Genomic DNA, 22,137 nt, shown 5'->3' with positions numbered 1-22,137 from the left:
GCAGGAGACAGCGCTACAGTAAGCGCTGTCCCCCCCACATGGTGCTGAAGCCGCGATTCATATCTTCCCTGTAGCAGCGTTTGCTATAGAGAAAATATGAAGAATAGTGTTAAAAATAAAGATTTAGGTGTCCGCCGCCCCCCCCCCACCTCCTGTGCGCCCCCCCGCTGGTCAGAAAATACTTACCCGCTCCCTCGCTCCTTCCTGGTCTGGCCGCGCCTCCTACTGTATGCGGTCACGTGGGGCCGATCATTTACAATCATGAATAGTCGGCTCCGCCCCTATGGGAGGTGGAGCCACATATTCATGACTGTAAATGATCGGCCCCACGTGACCGCATGCAGGAGAAGCCGCGGCCAGACCAGGAAGGAGCGAGGGAGCGGGTAAGTATTTTCTGACCAGCGGGGGGGCGCACAGGGGGTGGGGGGGCGGCGGACACCTAAATCTTTATTTTTAACACTATTCTTCATATTTTCTCTACAGCAAACGTTGCTGCAGGGAAGATATGAATCGCAGCTTCAGCACCATGCAGAGTGGGTACCACACGCTCCGTGTGGTACCCACTCGCCATACGGGCGGCACACGTGTGCCGCACGTATGGCCTCCGTGAGTTCCCAGGCACACGGACACGGATAACTCCGGTACCGATTTATTCCGGTACCGGAATTATCTGGACGTGTGGGACAGCCCTTAGGCCGGTTTCACACGTCAGTGGCTCCGGTACGTGAGGTGACAGTTTCCTCACGTACCGGAGACACTGACACACGTAGACCCATAAAAATCAATGCATCTGTGCAGATGTCATTGATTTTTTGCGGACCGTGTCTCCGTGTGCCAAACACGGAGACATGTCAGTGTTCGTGGGAGCGCACGTTTTACACGGACCCAATAGAGTCAATGGGTCCGCGTAAAACACGGACCTCACACGGACATTCTCCGTCTGGGGTCCGTGTGCGTGCAGGAGACAGCGCTACAGTAAGCGCTGTCCCCCCCCACATGGTGCCGAAGCCGCGATTCATATCTTCCCTGTAGCAGCGTTTGCTATAGAGAAAATATGAAGAATAGTGTTAAAAATAAAGATTTAGGTGTCCGCCGCCCCCCCACCTCCTGTGCGCCCCCCCGCTGGTCAGAAAATACTTACCCGCTCCCTCGCTCCTTCCTGGTCTGGCCGCGCCTCCTACTGTATGCGGTCACGTGGGGCCGATCATTTACAATCATGAATAGTCGGCTCCGCCCCTATGGGAGGTGGAGCCACATATTCATGACTGTAAATGATCGGCCCCACGTGACCGCATGCAGGAGAAGCCGCGGCCAGACCAGGAAGGAGCGAGGGAGCGGGTAAGTATTTTCTGACCAGCGGGGGGGGCGCACAGGGGGTGGGGGGGGGCGGCAGACACCTAAATCTTTATTTTTAACACTATTCTTCATATTTTCTCTACAGCAAACGTTGCTGCAGGGAAGATATGAATCGCAGCTTCAGCACCATGCAGAGTGGGTACCACACGCTCTGTGTGGTACCCACTCGCCATACGGGCGGCACGCGTGTGCCGCACGTATGGCCTCCGTGAGTTCCCAGGCACACGGACACGGATAACTCCGGTACCGATTTATTCCGGTACCGGAATTATCTGGACGTGTGGGACAGCCCTTACAGTGGTTTAGGAGCAATGACATGACCTCAGGGTACCATGGTAACCATTGGGACCCATGATTCATCACGGGGGTTCGACTGTTACTTAGGGGGTCTTGTGACTCCCTTACAACAACTTAAATACCGCCGTCGCAATGGACAGCGGTATTCAAGGGGTTAATTATCCCCGATTGGACGCAAAACTGGCAGGGTCTGATACTGGAGGATGTCAGCTGTCATGTACAGCTGATACCTGGGGGAAATCGCCTCCGCTGGGCAGCGCTATGCTTTTCCTCCCCATCGCGGTTTTAAAACGGCAATGAGTGAATAAGGCCCCTTAACAACTGCTGGTATAATACAAATTGTTGGTTGTTAAGGAGTTAATGGCGCTGCAGCTTCCGTGGCCTTTCAGAAAAGGTGTGTATCTACTGACAGATCCTGTGATACTTAGATTGCACAGAGGTGGACTTCCTTTCACTTAGCATGTGACTTATGAAGGTAATTGCTTGCACCAGAAATATTAGTGAAGTTGTGAATATATATTGTGACAGAGTCATTGATGAAGTGATGGAGGGGAGACACGCATCACTGCGCATATTGGTGTCGGTGATGTAAAATCAGAACAGTTTCCTCCAACACACTACGTGTTGGGACCGTTTATTGAAAGTTCTATTATAGGCTGATTTTAGTGAACATTCATAGAGGGTATCTCCACCTTCGGTGTCCTGACAGGACCTGTGTGATGTTGAGATCATGTGATCACATGTTGGATAAGTCACTTGGTCTGAGTTTAAATAACTGACTTCCAAAGCTTTCAGTGTGTGCCTGGAGAGGGAGCACTCCAGGGAAGTGTGTGATAAACCAAAACCGTGGACATAGTTTCCTGTGAGCGGACAGATCCCAGCTAGGAAAAGGACTGCTTTTCTTTGCTTTGCCCAGAGGGTTGTGTTTACTTTCCCAAGCTTGGTTTACAGTATGCGGTCTTCAATAAACCAAGCATTTTCTTAAAGAGACAGTGGTCAGGTACTACCTCTGTGTCCAGCCGAGTGAGCCAAATTGTAGCCATTAGATCCCATAAAATTTATTCTTATATTTTTATCACCTCACTACCACTATTTAGTGCTGATGCATCACACGCAAATCAGATTAAATATTTTTGTAAACAGGTTGTAATTTAAAATATGTATAAAGCCTGGAAGGGGGGGGGGGATTAATACTTTCACAAGTCAGTGTAGATCCTGGGGAGCTGAAACCCAGTTGAAAAACTTGCCAAACAAAGATACACACCAAACTGTAATTGTTGAGACTTGGGAAATCCAGGTCACATTTATAACACAATGAAACCAGTAAGACGGAGACCCAAGAAACAATGATGGAATTGTATTTTATTCCTTGACATTTCACCCCACTTTCTTTTTTCCAGTTTTTCATTACAATTGGGTTAATTTGGTCATTTAAAACTACAACTCCTTAATATAAATCCTCATACAGTTATATTTAAAGGAAGCGTAGACAGATTATGGCTCTTAGAAGAAGGGGAGGATAAAACAAAAAAGTTGCTAAAACACAAAGTCATGATGAGGTTAATTGGTAGTAGATTGCCTTTTTGGTGCAGTTTTCTTCCTTCTCTGGGAGAGCCAGCTTGCATACCTTTTGTAGGAAAACCATGCTGGTATCCCCCCATCCTCCCTAACACACCCCAGCAGGATCTTCACAAGGAGAACTGGTATTTTTTAAAATCTCCGCAAGACTTTAGGCTATGTGCGCACGTTGCATATTTGCTTGCAGAAACTTCTGCAAGGTTTCTGCATTTCTTGGCTGAAAATAAGTGCTTTTTTCTTCATGAGTTTTTGTAAATCCATAAAGCTAAATAAAGATATATATATAAAAAATAAATAAATTGTGATGCCATTTCCTTGTTCAACCTCTTCAGCCAGATACCCTCATTATTATAGCGCCATCCCCGACGCCCTCGTCTCCTGCAAACAATCAAAAAATAAAAAACTAACATAAAATACCATCATGTCCGACGTAGTCCACTTAATACAGAGTGTCCCACAGCGATCTCAAGTGTTGAACAGTCACATCGACTGCTCTACCCGGCGATACCTCCTGTCAGTGTAATCGCTCCCGCAGTGTATCACTGCGCTGCCTCCCGTCAGTGTATCGCTGGCGGCTGGGAAGAGCGGTCACATCTCCCGATGTGACTGTGCTACACGTGATATCGCCGTGGGACACTCGGTATTACATGGACTACCGCGGACAGGGAGTATATGTTGGTTTATTATTTTTGATTGTTTGCATGAGACACGGGCATCAGGGATTAGGCATTCAGCAAGTACCGTATTTTTCGTACTATATGATGCACCTGATTATAAGACGCACCCCAAAATTTGGTGAAGAAAAAGAGAAAAAAAATAATTTTTTAGGTTAAATGGGGGTCTGTCTTATAATGCCAGTGTCTGTCTTGCAAATCATATGTCCCTCATCCTGGTATCTATATAACCCCCATCCTTGTGCTAGCACATGCCCCCCCTGTGCTGCTAGCAGACACATGCCCCCCCTGTGCTGCTGGCAGACACATGCCCTTCCTGTGCTGCTGGCAGACACATGCTTGCCCCCCCTGTGCTGCTGGCAGACACATGCTTGCCCCCCCTGTGCTGCTGGCAGACACATGCTTGCCCCCCCTGTGCTGCTGGCAGACACATGCTTGCCCCCCCTGTGCTGCTGGCAGACACATGATAAAATAACAAACACTTAACTCACCTTTCCCTGATGGCTCTTTGCTCAAAGCTCCTCGGTTGCGCTTCCTGTTTCCCAGGCATCGGATCATGGACCTGGGCACACAGTGATGTCATCACTGCGCTGTGCCGATCACATGATTGGATGTCAGCACAGACACAGGAAGCAACCGGGGAGCTGTGAGCAGGGAGCCATCAGGGGTAGGTGAGTTAAGTGTTTGTTATTTTATCATGTGCCTGCCAGCAGCACAGGGAGGGGGGAGCATGTGCCTGCCAGCAGCACAGGGGGGGCATATAAGAGTGACCGGGGGCCATATCCATGATGGGAGTGGGGGGGGAGATGCAGGCACATGTAATATTCGCTGCTCCCCTGTGAATCAACTCGGCACAGGTTCAGCACCGTGGTGATGGACAGCAGGTGCAATGAATATTACATGAGGCCAATGAGCGGGAGCACAGGACCTCCTGCTGTCTCAGCAGCCTGCAGGCAGCCCACCCCAGCCCCGACACCACTCCAGAGCCGCCCCCCTCCTCTACAGCACATCACAGCACACAGATTATAAGACGCACCCCCCACTTTCCCCCCAAATTTTGGGGAACAAAAGTGCGTCTTACAGTCCGAAAAATGCGGTATGTATTTTGTATGAGAGTATGTAAAGGTTTTGATTTTTTTTTACAATTGAACACAGGTGCCAGCTGATGATACTATTCTCCCATCATCGGCTCATACTGTCTCTGTTATATGTGACAAAAGATGTAGCCGGATGGGAGTAGCAGTCCCATCATATGACGCCCAAGTACAATCACTATGGGCTGTTCGTCGCATGGGTACACACAGACACTCAAAAAGATACATTCTTCACCCACACACTCTTCCGCCTTCTGACATAATTTCCCTTTGACAATTTGCAGCGTTTTTGGCAGCAAATCTGCAAAGCTTTTTACACCTGCATTTTTGCTGCAGATTTGACTGACTCAATTTAAGTCAGAGTCAAAAACGCTGCAGAACCGCAAAAAGAATTGACATGCTGCAGAAAATAAAAACGATGCAAATACAGATGAAAATGTACTGATCATGTGCACAACACTTCAGGATTGTCATTGAATTACCTTGCTTTAGTATTCCATTGCGTTTTTGGACCATTTACAAGAGTAAAAAACGCAGCGAACACACAAACGCATGGTGTGCACATAGTCTTATATGGGAATGCATCGGAGTAAAAGGGATGATAAATTCCAAGTCTGTGCCTTTTTAAGCCATTTTCTGAATATTTTATGATGGGTGGGATGGGGGAGTCTTTTACAAGACCAGTGCGGCCTAGTGATTACATACAATGAAATCGGAATAGTTATGGATCCTAATAAGCATCAGGAAATACTCGGCAGTAGATGTAAAAATGTATATTTAATTAAACAGTATACTGTTAGGGATATATTGGAATCATACAAAATTAACTATTTTTCCTGCGAGCAATACACGATTGATAAGCACATGAGATGCGATCTCTTAGTCTTCGAAGATGTGATTTTGGGAATATTGTAGATTCATTTAGTCTTCTCCTCCACAAAGTTTCAGGAGAACCTTCCTGTAATCTCCAGAACAGTCTCCCTGGAAAGAAAAGCAAAATGTCAAAACATCATGCTCCACAAACCATGAAAAAACAAGCAGGTTGGTCTCCCTTTAATTTATCAATGCTTCTCCTTTCTCTCCATTCAAGCAACCACTTCTCTCATCATTCTTGCAACCTATACTTTAGCCAAATACCTATGGTTAATAATTTTCCCTTTTGAAAACTTCTCTTGTGCTGCACTTTTGCTTATTGCTTGGCACAATCAGCCTTTGGGCCGATTTAGAAGAGCTGACCAAGGATGGTAAATAACCGCTGACTGGCTACGTACAAGCCGCTCGGCACGCTTGATGGCAGTTTAGACCAGCAATATTTGCGCACAGAAGGACTGTTAATATGATCGATCTGCACACACGAAATATAATAGTTATTGGCAGCACATCTTCTGATTACATTGCATGTGCTGTCAAGAACAATGATTTTAATGCCAGCATGAACGATTTCATAAATATACATTTTACTCATTAGTTGGGTGACTGCACATTTACAGGAGCCAACAATCAGAGAACAAATGTATTAACAATTTCCCAAATAATCAGCTCTTTATAAATGGGCCCCAAAATACTATTAGCCTGCAGATAAGGGGTTAATATGCATGTTACATAGCATTCCAAAGCTGCCCGGCTCCGATATTGGAAGCCTAGCTACAGGGAGGAGAAGAACCTTATTCTTACCGGCAGCCTCGTGCTTTTAGTCAGAGGTGCGGCTTCAGTCACCAGTCAGTACGTAGTGAGCGGTGGCTATGACCACGCCCCGGCACAGAGAAAGCCGGCTGTGTACCGATACACTGCTGTGCTGGCTGTCAGTCAGTGCTGCGGTTTGGTTACAGCCACCGTTCACTATGTATGGGCAGCACGGTGGCTCAGTGGTTAGCACTGCAGCCTTGCAGCGCTGGATTCCTGGGTTCAAATCCCACCAAGGACAACGTCTGCAAGGAGTTTGTATGTTCTCCCCATGTTTGCGTGGGTTTCCTCCCACATTCCAAAGACATAATGATAGGGAATTTAGATTGTGAGCCCTATCGGGGACAGCAATGATAATGTGTGCAAGCTGTAAAGCGCTGCGGAATATGTTAGCGCTATATGAAAAAAATATTTTTTTTTTACTGACCGGTGACTGAAGCCTCTATGATTTAAAGAAGCTTTCTGGGGGAATAAAAATTTCCTTCTGGTGCCTGGGCTTTCATTGCAGTGGCCGCACAGCTTTGGAAACTCAGGTCTGCAGGTTAATAGCATTTTGAGACATGACAATTTTTTTTTTTTTTTTTTTTTTTTTTTAAACCTTACCATACAAAAGCTGCCAATAATTTGGCAGACAGTTGTATGTTAATGGCAGAGTGGTCACCATCTTGTTTCTGTGACTACAGTAGGAGGGATTTACATATAACAAAGCAAGTCGTTGCCCATTAGTGGACTTGATGAATGGCAATAGAGGCTAGTGAAATCTCTGCTCAGCGAGGAAGTGGCATTTACCTATATAGGAGGGCTGAGCCGGACTACATGGGGGTACAAGAACATATGCCCCATTTGGAGGTTTATGCAGTGGTGGGAAACTTCAACTAGACGTGTTCAGAACGGTGATTGACAATGATACATCTAGTAATGGTATTACATAGCCAACTAGGACATGGAGTTTCATGCTCTGACCAATACGGCATCCTTTGTGCCACCGACTAGGACTCTCACCTTGATAAAAGAGTGCAGGGACTTTCCATACAACTTCTTGAACTCTGAGCGGATTTCCAACATGTCAATTTCACAGCGAGAGACCATTACTCTGATCAGCGTGTCGTCATCAGTGCCCAGACCCTGTGACGGTAGCACATACATGTAATGGCAGCCCGGATTATTATAGCAGACTCTTAGCACATGTATGGGTTCATTAGGTTCAATTTTACCTAAATACTAATGTTTCTTCTAGAACATTTTAGAAATAAACCCATTAAAAAGGAAAAACTGGTAATTACATTTTGCTAATTTTTACTTAGAAATAATGCTGCAGTATTACTTTTATTTTGATTTCCACAACACAGAGTCCTGCATAAAATGACATGTAAAGTTTGGGCACCCCTGGTTAAAGGGCTGAAGTAGGAACAGAGATGCTATTCGGCAGTGTACATGCACGATGGCCCCTCTATTCTTTCCCTGGGGACTTCGGCTAGCTCTGGCAGCTGCATATAGAAGAGTTGTGGTCAAGCATTTGCACTGCCGCTCTATTCCAACAGAGATATAAAATGCCCCGTTCTGCCTCCACCGATCAATAAATTATCACCTATCCCATAGATGTTCTATAAATGGTTCCCATTTTTCATCTTTACACTGGTGTGAAGTTCGATCAGAGGAGCCATAATATTACAGATGTGGGAAGCGCAGGTGTTAGAGTTACTACATTATAAATCATGCTGCAGATCCACTTCAAATATTCAATTAAAACCGGTTATATTTTTTCTGCTCGGTGATCGAATTTAAGTAGGAAAAGAAATCTTCCATCCAAAATATTGCACTCCCCCGTCATACTTCTGTATCTCCACTAACTAATTTCTCATCCATTATTCGTCCCTCCATGCATCTCGCTTGCTCTCCTTAGTCTCTGAGCAGACAGGGGAGCTGTAATGAATGCCAAGCAGAACTGCCGCTTCTCCGCTCATTTGTCACTTGTGGTTCAGCTTCACTGGAGCTTAAAAAGAGCAAATCCTTCAGCAAGTGAGAATGATACCCGGGCTGTACCAGGAGTGTGTGCCAGACACAGCATCCCTCCAGGGAGAATGCAGCAAAGTGACAGATGACCAGAAAAAAAAATAAAAAATGTATTACCGGCATTTATTTTTATCCAGTCATATTCCTCCGGCCCCATCCTAACCTTTATCAAAAACGTCACACACCTAATTTATTCTAGATCTTAATAGGTGACTCATTAATATTTATAACCACAAAAAAGTCAAGTACTCTTAATAAGCATTCATTATGTCACGGTTAAGTCTTAAACTGTGTCAATCACATTCATGAAAGCTTGGCTTGTTGCCTTTTCTTACTCACAGAAGGTCATCGCAAAAAGCAGCCCCCATAATCTGCTCCCATAATGCGGGAAAGGGAGACAGCTTCAAAAAGCCGAACAAACGATGAACAGCATGGCACCCATTAAATGTGCAGGGTGACTACTAAACTGAATGGATGCTGGCGGCACTCAAGAATACTCATGTATGATAGAAACACGCGAGCCAAAAACCAGGAGTGGGTAAAAAAGTGGTGCACAAATAGTGATGTAAAATACTGAATGTGTAAACATGGCCCAATTCTGGTCAGACGAGCGCTTGTTCTCTCAGGTGAGAAAATTGGGCCGATTATGTCACATGGATCAAACGGAGAATTTGAGCCGAGGGTCATCTTAGTGTGATTGATACAACTCTCTCATGTCAGAGAATTCTGAGGCACAGAGAAGACAGAGAACTTAATCTTCTCCACTCTCTGTGATAGTCAGCCTGTGCTTGGATGACATCAGAGTGCAGTCCAATGTTTCTCACGCACCCATAGACTTGTGTAGGTGCACGTGACCAGATTATCGGATGCACTTGAAGCCTGCGGTCACTGCTTTCTCATTCTGAATCGGCACAAGGAGAGCGAAAAAAAACAAAATACATGTTATACGGACCATCAATATGGCATGCGATTTCTATGGATACATTACAATTCTGTAGCATAGGAAACAGTAAATGATTAATAGCCAAAAAAAAAAAAGTCTCACCTTCCTGGATTAGAATGGGACTGATTTTTATACACAAGTGTGAGCGAACCCTAAGACTATGTGCACACGTAAGAAAAGAGGTGCAGAATTTTCAGCACAAAATCCGCAGCTCCTGGCAGAATCCGCAGCCGCGGATTTGCCGCGGTTTTTATGCGGATTTTGTGCGGTTTTTATGCAGAATTGCTGCGGATTTTTAACATGGAGGGGTGCAGAAACGCTGCAGAGCCGCACAAAAGAAGTGACATGCCCTTCTTTGAAATCCGCAGCAATTCCGTACTGATTTTTCCGCACCGTCTGCACATCTTTTTTTTTTTTCCATTAACTAACATTGTACTGTACATCACAGTGCAGATCTGCAGCGTTTCTGCGCGGTAAAATCCACTGCGGATCCGCAGCAAATCCGCACCGTGTGCACATACCCTAAATGTTCCACTCACTGGCTGCACAACGTCCATTACTTGTAAAATAAGATTAGATCACGTCCACGGTGACATCACTAGTTGCAAAGTTCCCAGAATGTAGTCTCCTGATGAGGCTACGGTCACATGTTCAGTATTTTACCTCAGTATTTGTTCCCCTCCCAATATTGTGGAAGTCTAATAAATGCAGAAGTGGTGACATGTTTCTATCACCCACTCCTGGTCTTGGCTTACACATTCTGAGGTAAAATACTGATAGTGTGACTGTAGCCCAATACTGAGAGAAAGACTTGCCGGAAGAACTCGCATCCAGCCGCCATAATTCATAATCATTTATGGCTCTGTACAGTATATAAGAGGTGAGGATTCCACTAATTAATCCCTAGAAGAATTATTGATCTCATGTATGGATTTGTTAATATGAAGGAAATGTGGTACTGTAGTTCCAGCTCCTTTAAAATTACAAAGTCTTTATTTTCAAATTTAAAATTCCATCGTAAACATGAAATCCTTGTACATAGTGGACATACACTCACTGGCCACTTTATTAGGTACACCATGCTAGTAACGGGTTGGACCCCTTTTGCCTTCAGAACTGCCTCAATTCTTCGTGGCATAGATTCAACAAGGTGCTGGAAGCATTCCTCAGAGATTTTGGTCCATATTGACATGATGGCATCACACAGTTGCCGCAGATTTGTCGGCTGCACATCCCTGATGCGAATCTCCCGTTCCACCACATCCCAAAGATTTCATGTTGTTTACGCCAAATTCTGACCCTACCATCCGAATGTCGCAGCAGAAATCGAGACTCATCAGACCAAGCAACGTTTTTCCAATGTTCTACTGTCCAATTTCGATGAGCTTGTGCAAATTGTAGCCTCAGTTTCCTGTTCTTAGCTGAAAGGAGTGGTACCCGGTGTGGTCTTCTGCTGCTGTAGCCCATCTGCCTCAAAGTTCGACGCACTGTGCGTTCAGAGATGCTCTTAGGCCTACCTTGGTTGTAACGGGTGGCGATTTGAGTCACTGTTGCCTTTCTATCAGCTCGAACCAGTCTGCCCATTCTCCTCTGACCTCTGGCATCAACAAGGCATTTCCGCCCACAGAACTGCCGCTCACTGGATTTTTTTTCTTTTTCGGACCATTCTCTGTAAACCCTAGAGATGGTTGTGCGTGAAAATCCCAGTAGATCAGCAGTTTCTGAAATACTCAGACCAGCCCTTCTGGCACCAACAACCATGCCACGTTCAAAGGCACTCAAATCACCTTTCTTCCCCATACTGATGCTCGGTTTGAACTGCAGGAGATTGTCTTGACCATGTCTACATGCCTAAATGCACTGAGTTGCCGCCATGTGATTGGCTGATTAGAAATTAAGTGTTAACAAGAAGTTGGACAGGTGTACCTAATAAAGTGGCCAGTGAGTGTATATGCAGCGGAAAAGAGGTACAAGCAACGCGTTTCGATCTCACAAGATCTTTTTCACAGCTAGCTAGCTGTGAGATCGAAACGCGTTGATGGAGTTTTAAATATGAAAAAAGACTTTGTAATTTTAAAGGAGCTGGAACTACCCCTTTTCCTTCATATTGATATTTGCTGCACGTCAAGTCAGGACGAAGTTCCGCACACCTGTGGTTGTCGGTGAGCTGGCTGGGGCTAAGCCTCTTTTTTTTCTCTTTACTTATTGTTATATGGATTTGTTAGATGAATAAAAGCTTTCATTTAGCCAAGAACAACTCACCTTCATGGATTTATATAATCTCTCAGCAAAGTAAGTGGGTTTATTTCTGATACATTTTACTGCAAAATGAAAAGAAAAAAAAAAAATGGCACGTTAGAAATACAATTCCTATGCCCGGGTAAGGGTGAATAGCATGTTAACAACAGAGGCGTACAGCTCGGGAAGGGGGGGGGGGGGGGGGGATGGACCATCCAAGTGGCCCCTATCCAGCAACCCTGAATATGTAAGATTACAGTACAGTTATAGTGGCTTACACCTGACGCGCTTTCTGATGGAGTTGTTCATTTCTCAATTTCACCCAGACCAACATGACAGCTTCTCCAGCCACAACTCATCTGAAGAGACTACAATGAAGACACATTTAGCTTCACGTTTCCAACACCGTCACCATCTATTCCCAGCCTGCTCAAACAAATCAGCCTCCGGAAACCCCAACGCTGAGCTGCTGCCGCCATGTGTCCCTATTACCGCACCTGCTGTGTGGTACAATAACAGCACTCCGCTTCGTGCCCCACATAATAATGCCCCCCGCTGTGCGCCTTACATAATAATGCTTCCTTTGTGCACTCTAGATGGTAAAATTGTCCTTAAGAAATGAATGCCTTGTACAAATTCACTACAAAACAGCGTCCGCATTTTGGCTTTTTGACGGCCACAATACACTGAGTGCCCCTATAAAAACATTAATGCTTCTTAAAGGGAATCTGTCACCCCTGGGACGTATATATGACCTATTAATATGGGTATACAGGTAATAGCAATGTTGCACTAATCCTACCTATATGTTTCATATTAATGGTGTTGTTGCAGAGAAATGTTATATTCTGTCTTTAGCTTAATGATTACTTCCAGGCTCCAGGGCGTGCGGTGCGTGGAAGAAATCCCTGGATAAGTATTATAATTGATGAGAGGAGGCACTCCCATGCATGTCCGTTATGGCCCCAGAATCCCGCGCCCTGCACTCCCTCAGAAATACATACCTCATCCTCCCTTCTATGAGCGCTGCATTCAGGGATCTCCTAGGCTGGCGAGTTACCATGACCTCCGGTGTGCACGCCGATAAAGGTGTTCTCACTTCTTCCCTGCACACTCATTGCTAGGAACCATGTGTACATAGCGTTGACCATGCAGGGAGGAAGTGGGGAGAGCAAGTTATCGGCGCGTACACAAGTGGTCACTGGAGCAGAAGTCGCCAACGCAGAAGATCCATGAATGCTGGGACCTCAGAAGGGAGGAAGAGGTATTGTGGAGGGTGTGCAGGGTTCCAAGGTTGTAAATGACGCTGATGGGAGGGGGTAGCATTACAATGAGGAAAGGACGCAGGGATTTCTTCCATACACCGCATGCCCCGGAGTCTGGAAGAAATCATTAACAAAGACAGAATAACATTTCTCAGCAACAAGGCCATTAATATGAGGCATACAGGTAGGACTAGCTTAACATTACTATTACCTGTATGCCCATATTAAATAGGTCATATACGTCCTGGGGGTGGGTGACAGATTCCCTTTAAGTGCCCACTTAATATTTAATAATGTCCACTAAGTCCCCCTATGTACAGCTCCTCTATAAACAAAGTACGATGTCTCACTGCTCGCTCAAAACACTGTATAATTGCCTTCACAGTAGTTCCCACACTAGTCCTCAAACTGTGTAATGAGCCTCACGTAAGCTCCTACACTGTATAATGGGCTCCATATTAGCCCCAAACTGTATTATGGGCTCCATACTTGATAAGGCCCTGCACAGTAGTCCCTATAATGTATGAGGTTCCCCCCACTGTTTAAACATCACCCATTGTTTGTTTGTTTATGATGCCCCCACAAGCTTTAATTATAAGTAAAAAAAAAAAAAAAAAAAAACACAACACACACTCACCTAATCCAGGATCTCGACGACTCCACTGGCAAAGCTTAGGCAGACCAACGCCTTGTCACAGGGCGGGAGGCACGCACAGAAAATCAGAATCCCAGCGCAATGACTGCCAAGATGTGACTGTCCTGGCTGAAAACCACTGGTTAATGAGCTGCTGAGAACGCAGCATCATTCACCAGCGGTGACATCATTGGCAATTTCCCACGGTCCTGAGGTCACCGCAGTTCAGCCCGGCCTCGATGAGGTCACCGCTGATGAATGATGCTGCGCTCTCAGCAGCTCATTCACCAGTGGTTCTCAGCCAGAACAGTGGCATCTTGGCACCGTCCAGGTTGAAAACTATTTAGGCCCCAGACATGGATTACATCGTGGGACAGAACGACAGATAGGTATGGTATATTGTTGTTTTTTTTATTTTACTTTTATTACAGGAGATCGAGGGCATTGGTGGAATTAGGTGTTGCAGTAAGTATGGTTTAATTGAGATTAATAAAGGAGTCTCTAATTTTTTCAAATAAAGGTTTTTATTCTGGCTGTGTCTTTATTTAACATATAACAATAGGATTAGTAATGGAGAGGTGTCTCATAGGCACCTCTCCATTACTAAGCTGTGGGCTTGATGTCGCCTGACATTACAGAGGTGAAGTGAACCCCACTTGCCACGGTACAGGGCAAGTGGGAAAAGCCGGGCAAAGCGCTAGAAAAGGCGCATCTAATGGGCTAATGTTTTTAGGCTGAGGGGGTTTATATCACTGGCCCCTTACCAACTTGAGAATACCAACCCCCAGCTGTGAGCTTTGTCAAGGCTGGTTGTCAAAAATGGGGGGGGACTCCACACCTTTTTATTATTATTGTAATAATTAAAAAAAAAGCGTGGGGACCCCTCTATTCTTGATAACCAACCTTGCTGAAGCGGACAGCTGAGGGTTGCAGCTCCCAGCAGTGAGTTTTTTGCCTGGTTGGTTCAAGAAAATAGGGGGGGGGGGGGGGGGGGGGGGAAAGCCACGTCGGGTTTTTCACTCATTTCTTTAGATCGCAGGCGGCGGGTGAGGAATACCCCGATCATCCTCTCCTGCTCTCACGGTTATTAGCGGCAGCAAGTGTCGGATGATGAGAGTAATTGTCCCAAAAGCCCCCACCTGCTGTTATCGTTCGGAGTTTAATATAACTTATCATTCTCCTCTGCTCGTGCCGATCGCCATCAGAGTAGGGGTGAATGATGAGTGTCTTCACCACCCGCCGCCGGGGAACAGCGCTTACTGTAGCGCTTCTTCCCCGATGCTGATGCGAGTCACTCGGAGGACAACAATGTGTGTTCTCCGTGTGAACGTGTGCGGGACGTTTTGCCGTCCATGTTGATGGTAAAAAACGGACATGTCTACGTGTGGGACACACGGACACATGGTCCGTGGAAACACACGGACATGAAAACTGTCTCCTGTCTCCTCACATACCGGAGACACGAATTTGTGAAAGAGGCCTAACAGGCAGGGAAATGTTTTGCCTCACAGAAATAATCAGCTGTGATCCACTATTGTCCTGTCTGTATACTTCTTCCTCCCCTGCCCAGGAGATGTGATATGATCAGACCATGTTCCTGTACGGTCAGACACAGCCATTGCACAGTACACAGCAGGGACACATTTATAAGATTATCTCAGCACAGGACCTTTTTTTTTTTTTTATACACATCCAATTCTGGAAATTATTCCAAAATCTGTTATTTATAACGTGCTGTGTATGGGAAAACGCCTTTAACTCTATCAGCATGCTGTGCTCGGCAATACAGTTAAGGGTGGCGTAGCTCTTGCTGTCCCCCTAAGAGTGGCCCAGGGCAACCACACTCTTTTGCCGCCCCCCAGTAGCTGCATAGCCACAATACAAAAATCTCTTCTGTGGGCTTAATCATCCACATTTCCTGGTGTATTAATAGATAAAGTTCTTTTATGGAGGCAGAATGGAACAATGCACACAGTAACGTCACAGTACAGAAGTAATGATCAACCTGAAGCCATTAAGAAATGGTTTTGTATCAGAATTATAGTGCACAGTATGGGAGTAATATGCACAGTGATGTCACAGTATGGTGCAATGACCAAAGCGAATTACAAAAATAAATAGTTAGTGATGAGCGAATATACTCGTTACTCGAGATTTCCCGAGCATGCTCGGGGGTCCTCAGAGTATTTTTTACTGCTCGGAGATTTTGTTTTCCTTGCAGCAGCTGAATTATTTACATCTCTTATCCAGCATAAGTACATGTGGGGATTCCCTAGCAACCAGGCAACCCCCACATGTACTTATGCTAGCTAATAGATGTAAATCATTCAGCTGCGGCAAGAAAAACTAAATCTCCGAGCACTAAAAAATACTCAGAGGACACCCGAGCATGCTCGAGAAATCTCGAGTAACGAGTATATTCACTCATCACTAATAATAGTTTATACATAGAAAAATCTGTAAAAAAATACTTGCTGATTTAGTCTTCGAGCAGCTGGCTCATCCTCATATTCTCTGTATAACTTATAAGTAGGGTGTCATAAAAAAAAAAAAAAAAAAAAAGAAATCCAGTAAAGAGTTATGACCTCCTCCTTAATATGGCATCACCTGGCGGTCAAAGTGTACAGCAATGTGCAGGCCCATCTAAGGAGCTGAAGGATACTGGTCACACGTCCTCAGTCAGTCTACCTCTAGCCAAGTGCCTCCATAGTAATCTTTTTGTTCACTGCAGAGCAGCTAATACAAATGGGAAAAGGGGTAGAAAGTCAATTCTATTGGCTGCCCTGCAGTGAACAAAGGGTTACTATGCAGACACTTGACTGATGGTGGCCGTACATGCCCAGACACTCTCCCTACAGCCACTCAGCTCCTGTACACTGTCCACCAGGCGATGCTGTATTATAAGGAAGATCATAACTCTTTAAAAATAAGCCAGTAAAGAGAATTTATCAACAGGATTTTTGCTATTTAAACCTAAAGTTCATGTAAGAGCAGAAAATCTGATTAAAAAAGGGTGTCATTTACTCAGCAGCTTGATGTAGTTTCAACACAATTCGTGTTTTTTTTAAGCAGGAGATTATCAGTGAAGGACTAGGTGTCATGTGCAGGCCAGTCAGGCTAATCTGTGTAAACCCGCCCCCATCACAGATTGGCAGCTTCCCGTGTACATTTTTCATTAATGTGTTAATGTGGGCATAGTTATACAGAGCTCAGCATCTTCAGCTCTGCTGGATCTCCAACATAGAATACAGGTAGTTTCTCAAAGCTGCACCAAGAAGTCCAGTTAGGCCATGGTCCCACTAGAGTCTTCAATCTGTCAGATTTTGTTCCGGAAATCTCACGCATTTTTCATGAGTACAATCCGATTTTTAACAGACATCATCCGATTGCAATGTAGCATGATTAGATAGATAGATATGATCAGTACCGTACCAATAGCCAGGAGAGCATCTTCAAAGTTACCAGACATCTCAGACTTGATACTGGCCTCAATTTCCTTCTTTGAAATCTTCTTGTATTCATCAAACACTAGAGACGGCACAGAGGAAAGAGTTGAGTTAAAGCTGTGCGCACAAGCTAGAAAATCCATTTAATAGTTGAGTTTTATCTTTGACCTAGTACAATGATTGTGCTGAGACTTCATCAAAGCTCTAAATCCCCTGTAGAGACACCGGGGTAGAATATTGCCACCAGGCCAGTTTCTAGCACTGGGAGAATGCTGCATTTCCGCTTAAGCACATGTCTCATACAGATGAAATGAAATTTTTCTTTTTTATGTGCAGCCCCTTATACTGCATGGAGAGCTGTGCGGGGATTGTAGTAGGAGAATCATTCTGTGGTGGGGGATTGAATTGGGGGGGGGGGGGGGGGGAGGTGGGTTGTACAGTGGGGTCATCGTACCGCGCATATGAAGTAATTCACTGTGTGGGTATGCACTTTTATTTGCACCATACTTTAGTATTCGAGGTTTTTTTTTATCCTTATATGGGCAGCATGGTGGCGCAGTGGATAGCACTGCAGCCTTGCAGCGCTGGAGTCCTGGGTTCAAACCCCTCCAAGGACAACATCTGCAAAGAGTTTGTATGTTCTCTCCGTGTTTGCGTGGGTTTCCTCCGGGTACTCTGGTTTCCTCCCACACTCCAAAGACATACTGATAGGGAATTTAGATAGTGAGCCCCATCGGGGACAGCGATGATAATGTGTGCAACCTGTAAAGCGCTGCGGAATATGTTAGCGCTATATAAAAATAAAGATTATTATTATATATTTAAATTGGGCCAGATGCCTTTTACTGCTCTTATAATAAAATATTAATGTAATGTTAGGCAATATCAATTAATTAAAATGCACTTTGTTTATGGGACAATTCCTTTAAGTGTTAAAAAGCAAGGTAGATGTGTTACTTATTAAAAGTTTAAATTTTATTAAGAACAAAATAAAATAATGAAGCCCTTTGGTCCCCCGAGGACAAAACAGAACATACAAAACACAGAAAAAGTCAAAGAAATCATCACTTACCCATAGTGATGGAAATATATAGACAAGTGATGATTCATTATTTTATTTTGTACTTATTAAAAGTTAAATTTTATTAACACATGTTACCTTTTTCCACACATCAGCTTTTGATTGTTGGACTATTGATTCATGACAACCCCTTTAAGTTTGATTTCATATGAAAAAGTTCATTGCTATATTTTGCTGTAGTGACCAGTACGTTATGCCCAGCCCGCGCTTCTGGATACATGCACCCATAAATTAGGCGGGCTCACATCACTACAGAAATGCCAAACATATGGATGATACATGTGGTTTAGGTACACTGGGGTTCAGAAGGGAGGTGGGCATTTGAATTTGGGAGAGCAGAATTTCTTTTAGGGGGTGAGTATCCATAACGCTTTTCCAGAGCCTTTGTACCAGCAGTAACGTGGAAGCCCCCTATATTTCCGTTGACAGACCTGAGTGAAGACTTTTATTGGGAACATTTTACATAAAGTTTGGGATCACAGTTATCTGGCACCTACACTGAGCACATATGTAGATGGAAACCCCAAATTCTGAGTTACGTGACAGATGAAACCCTCGATCCAATCACTATAATGAGGCAGCAGAGTTACTGTGGCCTCTGTTCAGCGGTGTCCTCCTTTTCAGATGTACATTAAAGGGCAGTCAGCCAGTTTTGTGTACGACTAAAAAGACGGACACCATCGGATCACAGGTCTTATGGCGTCCACAGTGCCTCCATCTGCCTTGTTCTGGGGAATCTTCGGCCGGGGGTTCCGTCTGAATCACGTATTTTAGAGATTTACACAAACTCCAGCGTAAGCGCTCAGCGCAGTGCGCAGGATAAATGTGCGCCGAGCCTTACTGCGATCTTTGGGAGGCAGAAAGAAAAACAAAAACAGCAACAACAAAAAAAAAAAAAAAAAACAACAAACAGAATATGAAGAATTGGTTTTATTTTTTAAGCCGTTCCTCATGCGGTATAAGGGATTAGGCGACTTTATTCTTCAGGTCGGTGCGATTACAGCGATACCAGATTTATATCAGGTTTTTATGCTTGGCTGCTGTCACACAGTAAGATTCTTTTCATTGCAAAAACAAGTTTTTGTATCACTATATTTTGAGAGCTATAATTTTTCCATATTTCGGCCGACAGTCATGTAACTGCTTGCTTTTTGGGGGACGAGTTGATGTTTTTATTAATACCATTTTTGGCACATGACATTTTTTTATCCCTTTGTATTCTGATTTTTAAGAGACAGAATGATCAAACACCAGGAATATATATATATATATATATATTTTTTTTATGACATTCCGTGTGTAGTAAAATTAATAAAGCAGCTTTATTCTTCGGGTCAGTACGATTACAGTGATACTACATTTATATTTTTTTATGTTTTGCCAGTTTTACACAAAAACTATTATATAGAAAAAAATTAATTGTTTTCGCATCGCTTTATTCTGAAAGCTTTAACTTATTTTTCCGCTGTTGTAGCTGTATGGCGGCTTGTTTTTTGCAGGACAAGATAACGTTTTCATCGCTATCATCATCGCTTTTTATTTTACATTTTGTTTGACGGCATGAAAAAGCAAAGGTTTTGGCTCCGTTTTTTTTTTTATTTTTATTTTTTTTACAGTGTGCACTGAAGGAGTTAACAAGTGTGACCATTTTATAAGTTGGCTCGTTCCAGACGCAGCAATACCAAATATGTGCTATTGTATAAGGATTTATTCAATGAGACCATACTATTGCACTATATTAGCACTTTCATTATGGCATGCCTTCCTGATTTATGTGATACTGGCAGCTACGTGGGGTATATGGCACTCATGATCTTTCGTGTCATCCTGTTGTAATTTTTACTATGTGTTACACTTTATTACATTTTCACAATAAAATACTCTTTTTAACCTAAGTACTCCCTTTTCCTCCTAATTTTTCTAGATAGTATATGGAGTTGGTTTCCTTTGCTGTCCTCTTTGAGGCTTTGCTTTGCATAATTTTATCGAAAGGTATTTAGACAATGTGGGTACCTGGTATCTGTGTCTCAATACCAAATATGTGCACTTTTTTGTGTATAAAATCATATATATATATATATATATATATATATATATATATATATATATATATATATATATATATATATATATATATAATTCTATGACACCGGTCAGTGTTCGGGTAAGTTCACACAGGGAGTTTTTGCTGCATTTTTTTTAATGCTAAATTTTCAGCTGCTTTTAACAATACCAGCAAAGCCTATGAGATTTCAGAAATCTCATGCACACACATTGGTTTTTTGTGTGATCAGTATTTTGCGCTTGCTGCATTTTTTGGACAGAGCATGTCACTTCTTTCAGCATTTTTTTCAGAGTTTTTCACCCACTGACGACTGGGTGTTGAAAAAAACGCAGCAAAACGCAGATATCATTATTTGCCGTGTTTTTGCTGCTGAAAATTCAAGGACATTAGCATAGACAAAGAAAAAAAAAAACTAACCAAAAATGCAACAAAAAGCTCACCAAAAACGCACCTAAACCTGTGTTTGACGCAGCTTCTTTCCTGCCAAGTTCAGATTTTGCTGCAGAAAAAAAAAAAAGCAGGAAAAACGCCCTGTGTGAACTTACGCTTACACAGCCAGATCCCTTTAGACTCAGCTGCAGGCCGAGTCTAACAAACCACTGTGGCAGGCAGACCTGGAAGTCATCACGTGACCTCCGGCTGCCGGGACACCGCGAGATCCCCCATGATGTGATCAGATCTCACCACGGAGGGCGTCGGAGAGGCGAGTAAAGCACCGTTCCCTCTCTATCTTCTAAATGTGCAATCGCAGCATCTAGAAAATAGTAAAGGTTTAACATCATTGGGACCTGTTCTAATCAGGTCCCGATGATGTCACCTGTCAGAGCTACCACTCAGCACAGGAATTGCAGAGCTTGCAGGACCCTGGGGGTCCCGAGTGCTGTGAGACCACCCACCGCTTGTAAACGTCGGTGATGCAAAGAGCCCAGACGTTTATTTACCGATGGCGGTCAGGAAAAGGTTAAAGAAACCCCAAGAAACAATGGTGGAATTGCACTTTGTTATTTTTTTTTTCTCATCATTTTTCAGGACATTCTATGGCAAAATGAATGGTTTGTATCAAAATTGCAACTTAGCCATGCGAGAGCTTGCTTTTTGCTGGACAAGTTAAGAAGAAAAAAAAAATAGACTGTCATTTTGGGGTTCGTTTGGTTTATTTGTATTCATAAGAATGACCTATTAAACCCAACTGAATGTTGTGTACAGATCACCTGAATTTATGTCTAAAATAGATCTTAGAAATGATTCTGGATGCCCGAGGTGCGCCCACCAGGAAGCAGGAATATTGCACGTTATGGTCATGCCCGCATCTGCACTCATATAGGGGAGCGGTTTGGGCCATATAGAATCAGCCTATGGGTGCGCGGTGACTAGGAATCCTCTCACCTGCATACTGCGATATGACAGATGAACTGTATGTTGTTGAGACTTGGAACCTTGCCATAGCTCAATTACTATACATGGCTTAAAACTGGATTTATGCAACTCCTCCGACAGATTATTAATCAAGTGGAGTCCCTGATATCATTGGAAAAAGGGGTATATCTCAAAAGGGATAGAAGTAAATTATTTGATAAAGTATGGGGTCCCTGGCTTGGAGGTAACCAGTGATCAGCCTCGATAGGATCTTGTTAGATGTGTATCAGTTGCTATGGAATCATTTGGCTGTGTGCCTTTCGACTTGGCTGGTCTTGACTGGCCTGATTTATTCAGTTTCGTATGGTCATATATCTATGATATAGTATTCTGAATAACAAATGTTAGGAAGAA

The 22,137-nt window shown here is 43.9% G+C and overlaps 1 protein-coding gene across 1 annotated transcript in view; it reads right to left on the bottom strand.

Annotated features, from left to right (window-relative positions):
* Positions 1-5,757: 5,757 nt before the first annotated feature.
* Positions 5,758-22,137, bottom strand: part of ANXA4 (annexin A4) — a 118,427-nt gene continuing 102,047 nt past the window's right edge. The window contains exons 10-13 of the mRNA XM_077263076.1: positions 17,208-17,303; positions 11,901-11,959; positions 7,685-7,807; positions 5,758-5,980 (exon numbers count right to left, since the gene is read on the bottom strand). Coding sequence (XP_077119191.1) covers positions 5,921-5,980; positions 7,685-7,807; positions 11,901-11,959; positions 17,208-17,303 — 338 coding nt within the window. The 3' untranslated portion in view covers positions 5,758-5,920. The remainder of the gene's footprint in view (positions 5,981-7,684; positions 7,808-11,900; positions 11,960-17,207; positions 17,304-22,137) is intronic.

The sequence above is a fragment of the Ranitomeya variabilis genome, chromosome 5 (assembly GCF_051348905.1).
Source record: "Ranitomeya variabilis isolate aRanVar5 chromosome 5, aRanVar5.hap1, whole genome shotgun sequence".
In the NCBI taxonomy this organism is placed as follows: domain Eukaryota; kingdom Metazoa; phylum Chordata; class Amphibia; order Anura; family Dendrobatidae; genus Ranitomeya; species Ranitomeya variabilis.
The sequence above is the reverse complement of the archived record's forward strand: the minus strand, read 5'-3'. Positions and strand labels throughout refer to the sequence as shown.